This window comes from Lampetra fluviatilis, chromosome 7 (assembly GCF_964198595.1).
Source record: "Lampetra fluviatilis chromosome 7, kcLamFluv1.1, whole genome shotgun sequence".
NCBI lineage: Eukaryota > Metazoa > Chordata > Hyperoartia > Petromyzontiformes > Petromyzontidae > Lampetra > Lampetra fluviatilis.
Window position 1 is genome coordinate 10383580 of NC_136281.1, and position 18505 is coordinate 10402084.

General features: G+C 43.1%; 1 protein-coding gene across 3 annotated transcripts in view; it reads left to right on the top strand.

Moving 5' to 3' along the window:
• Positions 1–18505, top strand: part of USP34 (ubiquitin specific peptidase 34) — a 78238-nt gene that overhangs the window by 9659 nt on the left and 50074 nt on the right. For all 3 annotated transcript variants that reach the window (XM_078858453.1, XM_078858454.1, XM_078858455.1), the window contains exons 3-19: positions 1602–1743; positions 2588–2917; positions 4363–4413; positions 5355–5504; positions 7317–7384; positions 7576–7768; positions 8403–8464; positions 9235–9316; positions 10038–10130; positions 10804–10929; positions 12213–12342; positions 12664–12809; positions 13254–14086; positions 15190–15449; positions 16432–16547; positions 17451–17578; positions 18247–18336. In XM_078858453.1, the coding sequence (XP_078714579.1) occupies positions 1602–1743; positions 2588–2917; positions 4363–4413; positions 5355–5504; positions 7317–7384; positions 7576–7768; positions 8403–8464; positions 9235–9316; positions 10038–10130; positions 10804–10929; positions 12213–12342; positions 12664–12809; positions 13254–14086; positions 15190–15449; positions 16432–16547; positions 17451–17578; positions 18247–18336 (3000 nt within the window). The remainder of the gene's footprint in view (positions 1–1601; positions 1744–2587; positions 2918–4362; positions 4414–5354; positions 5505–7316; positions 7385–7575; positions 7769–8402; positions 8465–9234; positions 9317–10037; positions 10131–10803; positions 10930–12212; positions 12343–12663; positions 12810–13253; positions 14087–15189; positions 15450–16431; positions 16548–17450; positions 17579–18246; positions 18337–18505) is intronic.

Genomic DNA, 18505 nt, shown 5'->3' on the forward strand with positions numbered 1-18505 from the left:
CTCACAACCCCATGCGGCCACACCAGCAGGCAGCAAACTGAAAACTCCAGGTCAACCTGTTGGGTAGATTGCTTGTGAACTCCCAGCCAGAAATGGCAAGTGCAGGAGCGGTTGCCCTTCACAATTTTGCATAGAAGAAGCCACGTGATCTCTTTATTTGCACATAGGATGAACCAGAGATAATCACTTAGTCTTTACAGCTTTTAAAGGTTAGTCGCCAAAAAGTATTGCAGGCAGTGTAGCCATCTGGCCTCAGGTTATCTGAATAATAATTATAAAAGGCTGAGAATTGATAAATTATCAAGATTGAACCTGCGGGACTTTATATGCATAATAAAACAAAAATGGGAATTTAAAGTCTTAACGTTGACAGTTTTAGAATTACTCGAGTATCTAAAACACTTGATTATTGTCTGCGGGTAGCAGCAGCTGTGCCTGTCGACTATTGCGCAGATTAATGCGTGACTAATGAATGTTCTGCATTCTGTTATGGTCGTGCTTATCAAAGCATACGTTCTTTGGATTCACTTAAATATGGCCTCCAAACATGATCACCGTATTACTACTGGATCCCCATTCCAGGGAAAATTGTGTTTGGTTTTGTAACTTTTTGGGGCTAGTGTTTTCTTTTTGTCATGCTGAACATCGTCTTCTATTTTGTGTACATGTCGTGTTTTTGTTGGCAGCCACACTGCCTTCAAAGTTTAATTGTCTTAAATGTTCATACTTCATGGTATTTCCCTGCATGCCATAATTTTTTATTCCGAGACAGGCACAATTTTCATTGACACAATGACATTCAATATCAATATATTTCGAACATTTTAATATTACCCAAATCACCTGGAATAGGCCTAACCTCTCCAAATTTTGGATGGGCAACTTCCATGTGTTATAGAGTTTTATATATTCTTCATGGTGATACGGTGGGCAGCAGTGGGGAGTTCGGCAAAATCCTTTGTTAGCAATAAGAATGACAATGCCTTCGTTGGAACCAACACAGATGCCAAATATTTCACGTTGTTTCCGCTTCATTGAGACAATAGATATTTATAGTTTTAATGGAGTGTTTTTTTAATATAAAGTAGCAAATTTAGATACGCCAGCCAGCAACCCTACTTATTTTAACAGTATGTAATTGTATAATGTATTTATGGGAATAGTTTTAACATCAATGGCTGTGTGTAATGACAATAGGTGGACACTTGAACGGCTGTCAGCAAGACGTGGTCTACATATGCAAGCTCTGTTTAACAAACATAAAATTATCCATTTGTGAAATCTATGGCTGTTATGGGCCACCTGTTAGTGTTAACAGGGATTAGCTTGAATTCCACACCGATTCCAAGACGCACATTTCAGTCCGTGTTTTCCAAGCGTGCACACGGCATTTGCCACCAATTCCGAGAACAAATAGATCAGTGGACGTTTTCATTTCATTTTGACTAAATATTTGACATCACGTGACATTAAAGCTTCAACAATCCTGACTGTCAGTTATCTGAGCGAGCCAGTGCATTTCACAGTTGACCCATGGCTTGGGTGCGTTTTTGATTCCTCGACATGCTGCGTCTCTACCTCCCCAACCTCCCCAACCTCAGGCAGTGCCTCTGCTGCTTCAAGGAATATAGGAATCTGGAGGGCTTCAGCCAGGTGCTGTTGGAGCTGATCCGACTCGCCGTGAGCCTTGTTTGTTGCCTTCGGAACAGCCTACAGCCCAGCAGCCTGAAGCCACAACCACAGGCAAGACCCCAAGTGCAGACCCTGCACTGCTATCAGCTGAGGATGGAAGCACATCCATTTAAATACAAAATGGAAATGGGCTGAGATATGTATTTAAACATTGTGAAACATATCTGTTAATACATTTGTTTGTAAATATATGTACTTGGTATACAATCATTGGTGGATTAAGAATAAGGTTTGCTATGTTATTTGGGTCTTTTGGTAAAGTCACGTAGATAGGTTGAAAGAAAATAGCAAAACTACGACGTTTCGATCGCAACATACGCGATCGTCATCATGACGATCGTAGTTTTTTGTTATTTTCTTTTAACCTATCTACGTGACTTTGCCGACAGACCCAACGAATATGAATTCCTGCAGTCACGAAAGCTTTAAGTCAATAAGGTTGCTTCTAACTAAAATTTTATCAGTCTGCCAGCTTACAGCTATATTCAAAGCTGTCAAAATATTTGTGTGCTGTGTTTTACCAAAATTGTTTTAGCTGCCCGGTTAGATGACATACACAGTACTTTTGGTGTTGTTAGTCTGCATTATGCATTACATTCATGTCTGATGAAATTCAGAATATAATCGACATCCTTTCAGTGTGCCAGGTGATACTAAAATCGATATAACTGAAAGATGAAAACGAGCACATTGATTTTTGTAGACACCTCGCATACATATCCTCCACAAGCTCCTGGCTCACTGCAAAACCAATTCACTGCTGGCAAATGGCGTCGCACGCTCAACAGGTTTTGTCCTTGTCACTGTTGAGCGACTGGCATTTTGCATCTTTTCCGTGCCAGCTCTCGGATCGTGTTGCGTAATTGCCGTGCTGTGCGTCCTGTGCTGTGTGTAGCTGGACGCCGACATGCAGATGGACTTTGAAGTGAAGGATGCACCCCGACTGCTGGACCCCGCAGTCGGGGGTGCAGCTGCCCGTGTCTTGGACGGAAAGGATCGGCGGGAAGGAGATGTTAGCGGTGGCGGCGACGGTGGAGGGGCCTGCTCGGGGGATGGTGCCGAGGAATCGGAGGTGTCAGCCGGGTCGCCTGGTGCGGCGGAGGAGGACTGGAGCAGCTGGAGCATTGAGGAGCAAGAGAAGCTGCTGCTGAGCATTGCCAAGATCTTCCAGATCCAGTTCCCTCTCTACACGGCCTACAAGCACAACACGCATACCACCATAGAGGCAAGGCGCGCTCGCGATGCTTAGCCATTTAACTCTGCAGTTTCACATTTGCGAGGTATTGAAAACGTGCTCAAAGAGGTTATTGAAGGGGTGGAATTCAGAATCTGAATCTTTATTAAACCTGGAGAAATACAATTCGCTATGAAGCTCGTTTTCATATGTCCAGGAATGGGTGTTTCTTGGCAAGCCCATCATTTTTTATAAGTGGCCACATCTGTCATTTCTCTCTTCCTGGCAGAGAATTAATATTTAACTTTTAAGTTCACAAGTTTTACTTAATAACATGATAAACTTGCCCACAGAGTGAAAAGTTTTGAAATAATTCATTCTTGTCGAAATATATATTGTTGCCCTTTATTACAAATAACTTGGAAATGTTGAAGTCTGGTTGCCTTTGGAAACCGGTTGTAAAATCACGGTAACATTTTGTGATGACCTTGGCATATTCGTTAAAAAGTATTGCTCACTCATGCTGGATGCTTAATGATTATGGATAATTTTCTGATCGTTGGACATAATAGAATAAATGTGAAACTGCATAGGACAAATGAATAAGAAATTGCTTTATCGGAACTCATTCGAATTCATTATGAGCACTCCATCCTCATTTGCTTTTGCTTAGAAGTGTTTTGTTAATGCTATTGGTTTGATAATATAATGCATTTCAATGTCAGCGATTCACGTGTGCACTTTTGCAGATAGGATTAGAGGGGCGGTGAGTAATGCATCAGAAGTTTCAGAACATGGTGCTCTCATTTCATAAAACGTTTAGCTCAATCAAAATGCTATTTTATACAGTGAGCTGTAGACAGCCTTGCAGAGAGGGTAAAGGACTTGTTATTGTCTCAATCTCAGCTGTTTAAAGAGACAAAGATGATGATACGGGACCTGTTGAGTGATTTTTTTTGTGTTGTTTAAAGAGGTGAATATGTTTGAAATGGGATATTGAAACAAAGCCACGTGTTTTAGTTGCATCTTAACCCAGGACCAAGACTTTCTCCTGGTCTGACTGCTGGGGTTTAGAGTGCTTGTCATTGGTAAATGGTTTTAACAGCAACTGTAAATCTCCAAGTTTGTTAAATTCTATAGGATTATGTGGGTATCATTAAATTAAACCGTGGCATCTCTTATTATTAACGGAATTAGAGCCAGAATTGTAAATATACACATTTTCAGGTGTGTGTGTTTTTTATAGTAAGGTCCAAAATCCTGTGCAACCAAGAAGGCTCGTAAATTAGTGATCCAGTGCTAATAGGTCATTCTAATTTTCAATATTCTGCTGGAGTTTGCGCTTGAAAACTTGGAATTTCTAAAATACAGTCTCCATTATGTCTCTAAACCTATGTCTAACTGTATATAAAATGCATCACCATTGTGTGCAAGGGAATTTGAATTATCTGTACATTGTGGTTTTTTAATATGCTTTGTTTGAAATTTCTCTTTAGGACATTTCGACAGCAGAAAGCAATTTGTTGGGAGCTTTTTGTGACATGAATGTAAGTTGAATGCAGACTTCTTTTTACAACCCTTTGTTCCTCTGCAGGCTTATTTGTACATTCCAAATCACTGCATGCAGCTCTTTTATGCTCTTTAATTCATCATTTTGATCCCAACAGTAGGTGATTGGTTTGTAAGTCTATATATTGTATAATGGAGTTTCCTGGCTGGCTGCTGGCTCCACTGCCCTTTACCCCGTTAGTGCCTGCCACCAAAACGGTAGAAGAAGTTCGGAAAACGTAAAATATTTAGCTTCACCGAAGACATGGGCGTACCGATTCCAGAAGACTAACACGGTTCATTTAAAATTGCTCTAACGTTTCAATGTGTGCTCCAATTGTAATTCTCTCGCCAGAACATCCTTAAATCTTAGAAAATAGAAAAAAACCTCACTAATGTAGAAAAACAGATGACTTGTATTGCTCCGAGTACAGGATTGTGAAATGAGTGAAAATTCCAGCTGTCTCTGGTTTTCCATTACAGAGCAATGGGTTCTCCACGGGTTGAAGTAAAAAATAAGTTAATTCTTCTGCTCATACACTTTTGACTTTAAGCGACTTAAGCAAACCCCCCCCCTACCTTGAGTGAAATTCAGAATGAGAATGATAATCTTTATTTAGACTGGAGGAATCTGATAAGCTTTGAAGCCCCTTTTTCACAGATTTGCAGTAAGAACGAGTCAGCAAATTACAGCAACAAACATTGCAACAAAAACAATTGTTGTGGCTATCCACTGTGAAGCATTAATCAAATTTCCTCACCTATGATGACTAAAACATGTTAAGACCACATACTGTGGACTGCATTTGTCGTGCTGTAAACTGCCATCGCCGCCGAAAAATCACTGAAACTTCCGGGTGTCCGTCTTGGCCATGTGAGCAAGTCTTCTGTCACGGTAGTATTGCCTATGACGCGGCCACTGTCTCTGTTGCGTGGGCAGGACGTGGAGGTGCCCCTGCACCTACTGCGTTATGTCTGCCTCTTCTGCGGGAAGAACGGACTTGCACTAATGCGGGAGTGCTTTGAGTTCGGCACACCCGAAACCCTGCCGTTCCCCATCGCGCATGCACTCATCACCCTCGTGTCAAACGTGAGTGCTGGCTGAGTTTTCCTATTGGAAGAAAGTCATCTCATAACCGTGTAAAATGTTTCTCTGTACGTGCCGCCATCCACCGGTAGATATTCGTAACTGATAGTGATTCCCGTGCAGAAAAAAAGTTTTTTAAGGTGTACGCTGTGTGACCACCGCCCCTACCACATCACCTAGCCTGCTGCCCACAATGCTCACAATTTTTTCTGCATCCCGAGCAGGTGTAGGCAGAGACATCAATCCTCACTATAAAGTTTGGAAAAGCTGTTAAAAAATACATGTAGACCCAAGGGAAGGTGTTAAACTGTATTTACACCCTTTATTTGTCCTTAATCTATCCTGTACTGTGACGTAAAGGGAAATTCACCCCATTAGTTCATTGCGCTTTGGAGCATTTTCTTGTCTTGTAGCACTTGTGCACGAATACTTTTACTACAACACAATGTGTGCTCCAATTGTGTTGTCGTAAAAGTATTCATGTGTATGAAGAACAGCACATGCCTTCTATGGGATTGCAGGGAACAAGAGGGCTTTGTTTGTTAAGATGAGTATTATTAAGATATGAGTAAAAGGGAAGAGAGGAATTTTTACTTAAAAACTTTCGTGACTGCAGGAATTCATATTCTTTGGTTATTACGGTAAAGTCACGTAGGTAGAAAAATAATAATAGAAAATAAAGTTAATGAAAATAATAAAAACTCAGCAACATGTCTCGGACCGTGTTCGTGGGCATGAGGCAGATTTGAAATGCGGTAGGACGAATACTTCTGCCGTGGCTGATCATTATTTTAATGTAGCCTGCTCACATGAAATTGAGTTCTCTAAGACGATGGTACTTTTAAAGCCTACTGGCTATCAACAAAAATAATTCATGAAGGCATCCATATATACAGACACAATTTCAACCGAGAGGATGGTTATAAGCTCAGCAATCATTGGAAAGATGTCATCAACCACTTTGGGTCATGACTTGATTTGTATTTTCTTGTCAACTTCCACCATCAGCAGTGTGGGTGTGTGGAGCGAGGTGCAATGCTTTGATTGGTGTAGACCTCCTGCCGGTGTCGGGGTTTTCTCCAATAATAACATTAGCTGCCCCGCCCATCTCTAAACCTTTATAAACAGTTTGCCTTTAGAGGCTAACCCCCCTTTTCCTGATGACAACCACTTGTGTGATCGAAACGTCGTGGTTTTTTATTTTATTCTTTTATTTGTATTACTGAAAAAGACAGAATAATTCTACATTATCGACTGCCAGTGCACTCACTCAGGTTAAGAACCAGGCTACAGTCTGCATTATTGACTGCCAGTACACTCACCAAGGTTAAGAACCAGGATACAGTCTACATTATACATTGCCAGTACACTCACCAAACTTAATAACCAGGCTACAGTCCACATAGATTGCCAGTACACTCACTCCGATTAAGAACCAGGCTACAGTCTACATTAGTGTTTTTTTTCAGTTTTTTTATTTACATTTTATTATTATTTTTATTCACTTTATTTATTATAATTATTATTTTTCTATCTACGTGACTTTACCGAAGGAACCAAAGAATAGGGAAGAGAGAACTTTTGTAATGAATAATACATTCGGATACATGGAAATGGTCAGTTCAAGACAGATCAGAAGAGGAAGGCCTTATCTTGAACTTGAAAAGGGAAATAGAATCGGCCATTTAGACTGCCAGAGAGATTCAAACAGTCAAGTAGGTTGTAACAACGTATTAAAATGAACGTCACATACACTTGTTGTATAGAAGATACTGATGACATTTCTGATGCATATGAATGGTTGTTTTTTTCCAGATTAAGATTTGGCTGCATCTGCCTGCAGTCATGCAACATATTATTCCATTTCGGACTTTCGTAATAAGGTACGCGCGAGGATGCGAGCTATTTAAGTATATTACCGTTTAATTGTAAATGGTAGTTGTGTAGTCAGTTAAAAGATTTGAAATAAATATGCACGAACAGTGTCTCGTCTAAGAAGTTTAAATAAGTATTGCGAGAAAGCGAGAAAAGAATGTGAAAGATAATTGTTTCCGTTCATTTGTCCCGCTCGCAGGTACCTGTGCAGGCTGTCGGACCAGGAGCTGAGGCAGAGCGCCGCGCGGAACATGGCGGACCTCATGTGGAGTGCGGTGAAGGAGCCACTGGACTCGGCACTGGGGTTTGACCGCGAGAGTCTCGACTTGGCGTTCAAGTACTTCACCTCGCCCACACTCACCATGCGGCTCGCTGGCCTCAGCCAAATCACGGTGAGCAAAATAAAAAAAATAAAAAGACAAATTCACACCAGTGCACTGTATAAAGTCTGTCAGTCAGAGAAAATGTTCTTCGTTACCATTTAGTGAGCAACTAAAGCATTAAGGGCAGCTTGGCACATCGCGGGTGGTGTGGACAGCACCATGTATGCTTGGCTGCCAGTTTCTCAAGTGTACCCACATAATTCCAGGTTTCCATTTGTATGATTGGTCGACCTGTGGAAGACCATCGCCTGTTTTGGATTTTAATTGCTATTGTTGTACATCACAGCCAGTAATCGATTCTGGGTCACTGGAGTTAGGGCACATTACATTATCACAGCACCATCAACTGTATGATGTGCTCGTTGGCCTTGTTCGATATTACTGGACCAGCCTTTGACCTCATTCTCTGTAAGTGATCTTAGGGCTAATTCATATGGTGAGATGAGATGGGTGGCTGTGCTACAGAGAGCGATTAAATGTAACTGCAGCAATCCTAGGGCAGTAATTTTCTTGCCCCTTGGTTACATGTGCTGCGCTTGGCACAACCGTGAAACTTAAAATACTGTAACAAACAGTATGGACAGATTAATGTTCTTATATTATTACAGACGTGTGATGCTCATGCTTATTTTCCCCTCCACAGAACCAATTGCACACATTCAATGAAGTTTGTAACAACGAGTCCCTCGTCTCCGATGCTGAAACGTAAGTCTATCTGTGGCCTTGTGTAAGGGTCTCTATGGCTGTGGGGGGAGCAGTAGTGCAGCAGTAGTTCAGCGGTTAGCGCACTGTGGTATGAACCCAGGGACCTGAGTTTGATTCCCGTTAACTGTTAACACCAGTGACAATTATCTCAACCAGTCAATGGCCTCCTCGAGGTCGACTCTGCCTCAAATGAGTACCTGGTGTGGTGTGTAAACATCACCACGAGGGAGACAAAGGCGGTCGGGTATGGTGCTTGACCACCTTCCCCCTCATGTGCCGTGCTGGCCCTAATAGGTGCTTGCTATCAGCACTTGCCCCAACAGTCTGTTCATGCTATGCGAGGGTTATTTGACTTTGTGTGAGTGCATTATGCCTGACTGGGCCATACCTATATATTTAGTGTCTGCGTTATTCATATTTGTTTGAAAACCCATTATTTTTAAACCTACAATTGTGTATGTAGTGGATGGGTTATGGATATGTGATCCCTGTAACCCGTGCAAGAAATTGCTGAGATGTTTTTTGTTTAAACCTTGTTTAAAATAACTTAAACATTTAAGTTATATTTCCAAGTAACATGTTGTCATTTAAAATTTCTTTTGCTGAATGTTATGCCACTTAAAAATGCCTTTGTAAAATTTTCATCTTATCATTTATCCTTGGTATGTGGTAAAAGTACTGAATTATCTTTGGCAAAGTACCCCCAACTTAAAGTTCTGCTTTATCATGTGGTTAAAATGAAAGCCTGCAATAATTGTCATGTCCTACAGAACCATTGCAAAGGAACTGGCTGACTGGTTAACTAACCACAACATTGTTGAGCATATCTTTGGACCAAATTTGCACATTGAGGTGAGAATACAATTATTGATAATTCAACACATAATCATTCTCATTCGGAGATAATTAACTTTTCTTTATTTCTGATGGTAGATATTTGGAATTAAAATAAGGACCATGTAAGATGTATGAGATACACATTTAGATATGCCGACATGTAATTTATTGGGTAATTTTACACAATTTTTTTTAAATGTTGCAGTATTATTTTAGCCTCTTTATTGGTTTTTGTTCATTGTAGAGTTTCTATTTTTAAACATGCTGTGAAAATGAACTTAAAAATATTTTATTTAAAAAAATACCTGCTTTATCTCTTTGCAGTAACAGATCTCTTCGTATAAGCTCGTCAACAGTGCCACTCAATTGCAATTATGAAACGATAACCTTTCAATGGTTACAAACTTACCCCTGAACCTGGTCCAGTTACCGATCACTAAGTGCAGTGGCACCATGTCTTTCGTTAAACAAAAAACCACCAAGATAAAGCTTATTTCTTTTGGCAAGTTTGATTTTCTGTCTGAAACAGGGGCAAGGAGCGTTAACAATGCTGGCAGATTTTGAATTCAGAGTTAATGAAGGCGGCAGATGGCTCAGCTGGAGAGCTCAAGTGTGCCGCTTGGCCGCCCTTTAAACGCTGCGATCAGGAACCCTGACGCGCCGTTCGGCTGGGAACACCCAGTGGCTGAGAGCCAAGTCCGGCCGTCTGCAAACACAACGCCTTGTCTCTCCCCAGATCCTGAAACAGTGCCAGGTCATCCTCAATTTCCTGGCGGCCGAGGGCAGGCTGAACACACCGCACATAGACTGTATATGGATGGCCGCTCAGGTAATTCATACCGGTCGGCGTTGAATGGTAATGTGTGTGTGTGGTATAATTAAAGTTCGCAAGGACCTGCTTCACTTCTTGTTAGTCATTTGTCTGAAGGCTATTGGCTTAAACATTGCATAAAGTAGCTGATGAAAAAGTGGACAGTTGAAGATCAGCTTTTATTCTAGACACATCTTTTAAATATGTCTTCATCATAATCACCAGTCCTTTACTTCAAATCGGTTGAGAACTAATTGAGACTAAAGTATCTTTTTTTGAAAATCTGCCTCAAAAAGCCATTCATTTGATTAAAGGGTCAAAAACGTCATACATGTGTAGAGGAGTAATGGATGACATTACATAAACTGGCGTAAGCCCCTACATGAAGTTTTGTCTTCGCGTGCATCTTCACTACACAACACATGGTTGGAATACCAAGCAATACAGAAACAACTTACTTGAGTATGAAACATTAAGTCGTAGTTGCAATTCAGAAAACAATAAATAAAGAACTTATATTGTCCATGAAATTACTCCAATGAGTGTTTTATTCTCTGCCATTAATCATAATCAGAATGTTTATTAATGGATTGGCACTGGAAACTGTTTAAGATTATTAATGTTCTGAGTACATGCAAGCATGTGAGTGTTTGCGTGTTTGTCTGTACGTGGGGTTTTCTCCCGCATGCAGCTCAAGCACTGCAGTCGCTACATCCACGACTTGTTCCCGTCGCTCATCAAGCACCTGGACCCTGTGCCCCTCCGTCACCTGCTCGGGCTCGTGTCGGCCCTGCACCCCAGCGCGCACACTGAGCAGGTGGGCCCGTGATTGGAGACCTCTTCCAATCATCATCACCAGTCGCTCGCCATGATGTATCCACGGCTGGATGAAGCCTTTCCCAAATGCGACACCATCCCTCCTGGTTCTGCTATGTTTTTTTTAAATGGAGGAATTTATGCATTATTAGCAGATGTTCACGGTTGGAATCCACCTGCCACCCTTTTTATTACTAGGGGTGTATCGATCGAAGTGGACGTTAAAGGTCCAGTGATATTCGCATTGTGTGCTGGCATCATGGTTCCAAATTTGAAAAATTTTGAACATGTTCTGCAAATTACTCAGTTGGAATATACATGGCAATTATCGCCCTCTCCTGAAAATGTGCACGACCCTTCTGAAAAGGTTACGAGATTTTCCTGGGTATGCAAGCATAATGATAGTAATCATTAGTGTGCCACAGTTGCGAGATTAACTCTCTTGCCTGGTATACAGGAGGTCGTGGGTTCGATCCCGACTCTTGACGCCTGTATATTTGGAGTTTGCATGTTCTCCCTGTGGTCGCTTGGATTTTTCTCTGGGTCCTCCGGGTTTTCCCTCTACATTTAGAAATATGAGTTTAGAGTATTTGGCTGCTATACATTTTCACATGATAAGGCACGTTGTTGAGCTATCATTTGTGGCCGGGTCGCTTGTTAAAAAGAGCTATATAGCCCAGTTGGTCTTTCCTTGTAAAATAAAAAAAAAAGTTTAGTTTAACCATTACATACCTAGTAATCACAGATGTTTGGAGCTGTGGTGTCTTTGGCATCTCCAACTTCATGAGGCCCCAGACACAGAGGGCATGGTTTTCTGGTGGTAACATACATGTGTGTTTTGACACGTACTTGGGGTGGATGTTTACATGACAGAATGACTGCTTCATTAGTGGCAACTGTTACTGTTTGACTTGGACAGTTGTCTAAACCTTTCTGTCCCATTGTCATGTTGGTTGCAGAACTCAATCTGCACAACTGCACTGCAGATGTGCTGATGTGTCAGCTTATATCAGCCAGCTCTGATTTAATGTTTCTGTTTTGTCCACATTTTTGCTCTTTTTGGTTTCTTAAAAGCAGATTTCCCTTTTTATTCCTTTTCTCAGCTGTCTTTTCTCACTGAGCACAAAATATGTTGTCTTAATGGTTCTCCCCACGACAATCATCCTTGCAATGACAGGTTAGCCTGATAATTCAAGAGGCTATAACTGCCTTTTTGCATATTTAATGGTAATTCATATTTCATAAACAGTGCGAAAACTTGTGTTTCTCTCCCTCACTCTCCAGACGCTGTATTTGGCATCAATGCTGATAAAAGCCCTCTGGAACAATGCTCTTGCAGCCAAATCTCAGCTCTCCAAGCAGAGTTCCTTTGCATCGCTACTGAACACTAGCCTACCCCTCGGTGCTAAGAAAGGTAAACAAATGCTGCAGAAATGAAAATGACCACCTTGCCTTGAACACTTTGTGCACACGGTGACAAAAATATGTATCGCTACCCTTATACAATGAATTGGACAAACATCAGAAAAGCTGTATCCTCTAATGTATATATTTCCATTCAGCTTTATACATTACATCTATTAAGCTTTCCAAAAAAGGCTCGTTTTAATTTTGCGTGGTGCTGACAAATTCTGCCTTAATTTGGAGCACTGACAGCCATCTACTGTGGTTGCATATCAGGTGAGTGTCGACAGTAACAATCTGTGCGTGTGCGTTCGCGTGTCACAATGAGCAGCGGGAGTGGGCAGCCCAGAGAGCAGCGACAACAGCGACACACAGCCAAGTGGGGGCAGTGACGTGGAGATGGAGGAGGAGCCCTCTGTGCACCGGCCCAAGCGGCAGCCACAGCCACAGCAGCAGCCCCAGCTGTCGGACTCTGAGGTGCTCATTGCACTCCCACTGCCTCTATATTACAGTGCTTGAATTAACCTCTTTCCTGAGTTTCTGCAGTACGGCCCATCGTGGACTATTCAGTAGCAACTCTTTAATTTCTCTTTGTCTGTGTGGTTTTCACAGCAGATTTTCTGCAGATTAGTTGTCTACGAGCATTGACTAAACAGATAGCTACACCTCTGTTTCATCATACCGCATATGTGTCTTTTGGGTAACGTTTGAGATTGCTTGAATACTGGGCAATGTTCATGTCCTCAGTGTATCCGTATTCAGCTTTGCGTTTTTGTAGATGAGTGCAGTTGCTGAATTTTTTTTTAATATTGTGCTTAAATTTATTAAACTCCATTGAAGGTTCACCCTTGGGCCTATGAATTTAACAGTAGTGCTGTGCCAAAACATGAATTGCATGCTGAATACCGACATGTGCTACAGGAGTCCGTGCAGGGCAGTTCAGACGAGACGGCGAACAGCCGTGAGGACGGGGGCAGCAGCAGTGGCCGGAGCGAGGACTCGAGCCCAGGCGACGCCGACGCTAACAGCAGCAGCAGCAGTAGTGGTAGCGAAGGCCCCAGCAGCTGCTCGCTGGGCAGTCGCACGCCCATGGACGACAACACGGAGGACGGGGAGGAAGCTGGAAGGAGGGCGGCGGCGGCAGCAGCAGCTGCAGCTCGCCAAGCCAAAGGAGGAGACGCTGCTAGCTCCGTGCTCCTACAGGGCCGCGGCAATAAGACTGAGACAGCGTCGGCACTTCACGATCTCCGCGAGCGGCTGGGACAGTGCTCAGCAGACCGGCTCAGCCAGCCTTGCCAAGTGGATAGGATGCCTCACTGCCACTCAGAGGCTCTCTCCTCGCAGGGGCCAATGGAACGACAGAGCCAGTCGGATGTTGAGAAGCTGGGGCAGTGCCCCTCAGAGCTGGGCATGAAGACAGTGAACGTTGGTGCCGGGTTTGGCCCAGAGCCTGCGGAGAGGAGGCCGAGGTCGCTGACGGACGATCGCGAGACAACGGTTCCCACTGTTGCGGCGGTGGCCGCGGCAGTGGTAGCGGCGGCGGCAGCAGCGGGGGGCACCGGGGTTGTGCAGGCAGTGGCGGGTGCGGAAGTTGGGTGTGAACCGCAAGTATCGTGCGGAGGCGCCCACGCGGGGACGGCAACCGGGCTGCTGGGAGAGGGGATGAACGCAGAGATCTTCGACTGCCGGGGATTTATCGCACAGCAGAGGCATCATCACCACCATCACCATCACCACCACCACCATGACGACGGGTAAGTGGCACATTATTATCAATCTTTGAGCCAAAGATAACCAACATTTTGCATTTGCACCATTGTTGAGTTTATAAAAAAAGTTTTCCTTTAAACTTTTTTTTAACAGCTCATGATATTTTCAGTGTATAGGTTTTCACAGCCAATATGATTTATGATTGCTTTTTGGTCATGCCATATAATGAATGATCTGGCCAAAATTGTCTCGTTAAGGTCCTCTACCCGACATAGCCAAACAAATTACATTGTCTCGTGTACAAGTGTTTAACGTGCAAAATATTATTGTTTTAACTTATCGGTTAGTAAATAATTCTCACAACCAAATTCAGCAACATTTTATTCGACTTTTCATTTGAAACTACATCATGCATCATAATGACAAGATCCAGGAAATCTGTGTCACTTAACCGGTCTTCTTAAATAGGTGGAATTACTTCACAGGAACAACCAATCTGATTTAAGCTAGATATTAACCGTTACAAATTTATTCAATCTGATTTTATTCTAATATGTGGGCCAATAATTAACATATGCATTGTTCATTGTAACTTCTTTAGTATACTTGCTTGTAGTTAATAATCGTACTATTATGTCGGTAAACACTAATGTTATCCCGACCTCATCAGCTCTGCAGGGTTGCTAAGTGCTTGGATGGGTAACTTATCATGCACGAGCAGGTTGTCCATAGGGCTGGGAGGCTCCATGGTGGGCAGTAGATAGCAATTCATAAAATATGTTGTTATTCTGTACTCGAATGCTTCAATGACTTTGCTTCCCTATGACCCGCATTGCGTGGGGAGGACCCCATCCAGCAGTGGATAGAGTAAGGGGCTCTACACATACCCATTTGCTGGAAGGTGCTGCGCACACCTTGTACCGCATAGGGATGGTTGCCACTGCGGTTTACTCATCCGGTTTTCCGCAGGGCTTTAAAATGGATGAGATGCGATGTAAAGGTCTTTGAGATGCAGTCACTTAAGTACCATATAAATGCAAATATTTAAATCCTTTTTAAACACAAATGTGAGATTGGGTGAGATAAGTAGGACGAGCCAAGTGGGTTAAACACAAGGAGATTGTGAATCTCTCTGCCCGTGCTGCAGACCACTGGACGAGGACATGCTCAGCGCAGACGACGTGAGCTGCAGTAGCTCGCAGGTGAGCGCCAAGTCGGAGAAGAACATGGCCGACTTCGATGGGGAGGAGTCTGGCTCGGGATGCGAGGAGGAAGAGGAAGAAGAGGAGGAGGAAGAGGAGGAGGAAGAACTGGCTCGCATCAACTCGCACGTCGAGCTCACATCACACTTACAGCCCCCGCGTCTACCCAACCTCGCATCGCTCTACAGGGGTCACATGCCACAGGGTGAGAGCATCATGCGGAGCTTACGCCCTCCTCTGCTCGTTGGCCGTGTGACAGTGTATCGAGTCGTCTGTGAAAATCACTTCTCTGGCTCATGATGCATGCATTGAATTGCGTGCATGTGCGAATGAGTTATCGAGTTACTGTCATGCCGTCATTAAGAAGAAAGTAAAATCTGGATACTTTGGCCAATTGGTCTTCATTTGAAAATAATATGCAATTTTAACTTGGAAAAACGAAAAAACAATACAAACGAGATTGTAAAAATTAGACAAGAAATTCATAGATTTTTTTAATTGTATGATGGCCCTGAATTCTGGCAATCGCTGGGGAAGAGGAATGTTGGGGGAGGAGATCGGGGATTGTTGGATGAGGCTGCCCATTACTGTATGCAGCCAGTTGATAACCAGCACTGCCACCAGCATGTACACATAGCCTCAGAAGTCTTCCTGTTACCCATGCATCTGGGGAAATAATGTCTTGACACTCAACTTGTTGGTAGGCATTAGACAACCTTTGTATTGTTTTAATGCTATGCTAACATTTTACCCTTCATAAATGTAATATTGTGTTTATTTATGGTGGTGTGGCATCGAATCCCAAAGGTTTGTGTTTTCTTAATTTGTACATGACCTATGAGCAAGTCACCTAAAATATGTCAAATCTCAGAAGCTAAGCATGTTTGAGCCCGAATAGTGCATGGATGAGTGACCACCATGCACAAACAGGATGTCTTAGGCCTGTGAGGCTAAGTGACGTGCAGTCGAAGGCAGTGCAGCAAAATCCATTGTTGCTCTGTACCTTTTTTTTGCTTCCGCCGTCTATGCTTCCTGGCACAAATTCCCCCACGAGCCACTCTGCATGGGGGAGCCGTAACCCAGCAGTAAATGATCAAAACGGCTGTACAGGTACAAATATGCAGGCTTTTGTAAACTAGGGCTGAATTGTGTCGCGGTCCGGTCCGTGTTGTGTCGGTGCCGTACAGCCGGGGCCATGCACAAACACCAGGGTGGCGGTGGCACGGTGGCCGACATCAACCTCGACAACGTGTGCCGCACGGGCAGCACCCTGCTGTGGGACCTGGTGCAGGACGAAAACGCTGTAAGCTCATATCACGAACTTTGGTCCCGTCCCTTTTGAAAATGTGCCTTTTTTCACTTTTACAAACAATACTCCAGTTGTACCATGAGTCACGTCATGAGGTGAAGAAATGTAAATTCTGAGCACTCTGCGTGAGCAGTGCAATGTCACCACATGTTATGGATATCGTAGGACACTTGCTGTGATCCCATCAAGCGTATGTATCTATGTTGAACTTCTTTCGCACCGGATTCAGCCAACCATGCTAATTCAAGGTGTGGGACTTAATAGCCGCACAAAGGTTTCACTTTCCCATGTGTCCTGATTACGAGATAGTTGTCACATGGCAGTCAAGACTTAAAAAATTGTAATTGCCAAAATATGACCACATTGTCACAATTTAATACACAAGTAAACGTGTCATGATGGGGTTTCTTTAATGCAGTCATTGGTAACCCTGTGTGAGAACCATCTGCTCGGTACACTTGAGAACCCAACTTGTGCACGGGTGGTTGCACGAATTTGAACCCTGGAACTCCCAGTGGTACCAGATTCCGTGCTCAGATCCATTATACACCTCGCTTCCTCGCTGTTGCTCCTTGTATCTCATAATGTATGCTTCCTTCCCGAAGTCTTCACTTCTTATTTAACTTCATTATTTGCCGATTGAATTTTTCATAATTTGTCTTGATTTCCTTTTCATCATATAATGATCTCCACAAATCTATTTGTTTCCATTCTAATTACTTAGGTGTACAGTTTTCCTATAGTTCATTCAATAAATGCTTTTACACATTTTTATGTCAAGCATGCCCAATGTATCTTCATTAAATGCCATAAATCTGTTATTGATTTAATCTTCTCTCTCATCCCCTATGTTATTCTTAATGGCCTTTGTGTAAAGTGACTGCTTCTTCATTACAGGTTCATCTGGCAGAAGGGCTCATCGCAGAGGCAGAGAAGCTCTTGTGCTCGCTTGTGTGCTGGTTCACTGACCGGCAGATTCGCATGAAGTTCATCGAGGGCTGCCTGGAGAACCTTGCCAACAACAGGTGACCAATGCCAGAATTCTCACCTTCCAAACATTACATTGTTAGGTTGTAAAGGTGTGTAGCCCTGAAATAGCTGTCGTATGTCACTGCTGGCAGAAGAGCCTCCACTAGAGGGGATATGGTAGCCTCTCTGGGAGGGTATTAGGCCTACGATTCCATGCTGGGCAAACATCTTTGAATAGGTGGAACTGCCCACACTTTAACCCACCACTTAAAAACTGCCGATTGACTAACTGTTGGTGTACCCATTGATACTGCTGGCTGGACAGATGCAGCGGGGTTTAAGAAACCTGAATAGTTTTTTCAACTGCGGCATCATTAGATCGAATTGAAATGGCTACCTTTGTATTGCAGGTCCAATCTGCTCCCCGATGATTAGCAAAAGAGCCTAAATCCACGGCCTTCGCCAGAAAACCCTAAACTTTAAATCCATCTTATGTATTCTGAGGAAATGTAATCTGATCATGCGCGCAGTCACGCTGTGGTGATTTATTTGTTTTCAGTTAGGTTGCACAGCCCTTTGTTGTTCCAGCTTCGTGATGAAATGTATCCGCGTGGAACTTGTTGTCCCCTGACTGTAACTCGTCTGACGATCTCTCCAAGCCCACGGGCAACGGTCGACACTGCCGCACTTGCTCATCGTGAGTGCGTGTGTCCGTCCTCTGCAGGTCTGTGGTCGTGTCGCTGCGTCTCCTGCCCAAGCTGTTTGGAACGTTCCAGCAGTACGGTAGCAGCTACGACACCCATTGGATCACAATGTACGTTCACTTTAATTTGTCTTCGATCTTCTTTATCTGTTTTTAAAGGGCTGTTGTGTTTTACGTGTGCGCTAACTTGCTGACCCGCCCTGACTGGACATCTGTGATAAAGAGCTTCATATCTCATTGGATTATTCTTGTTTAAATAAAGATTCTGATTCTGATAATA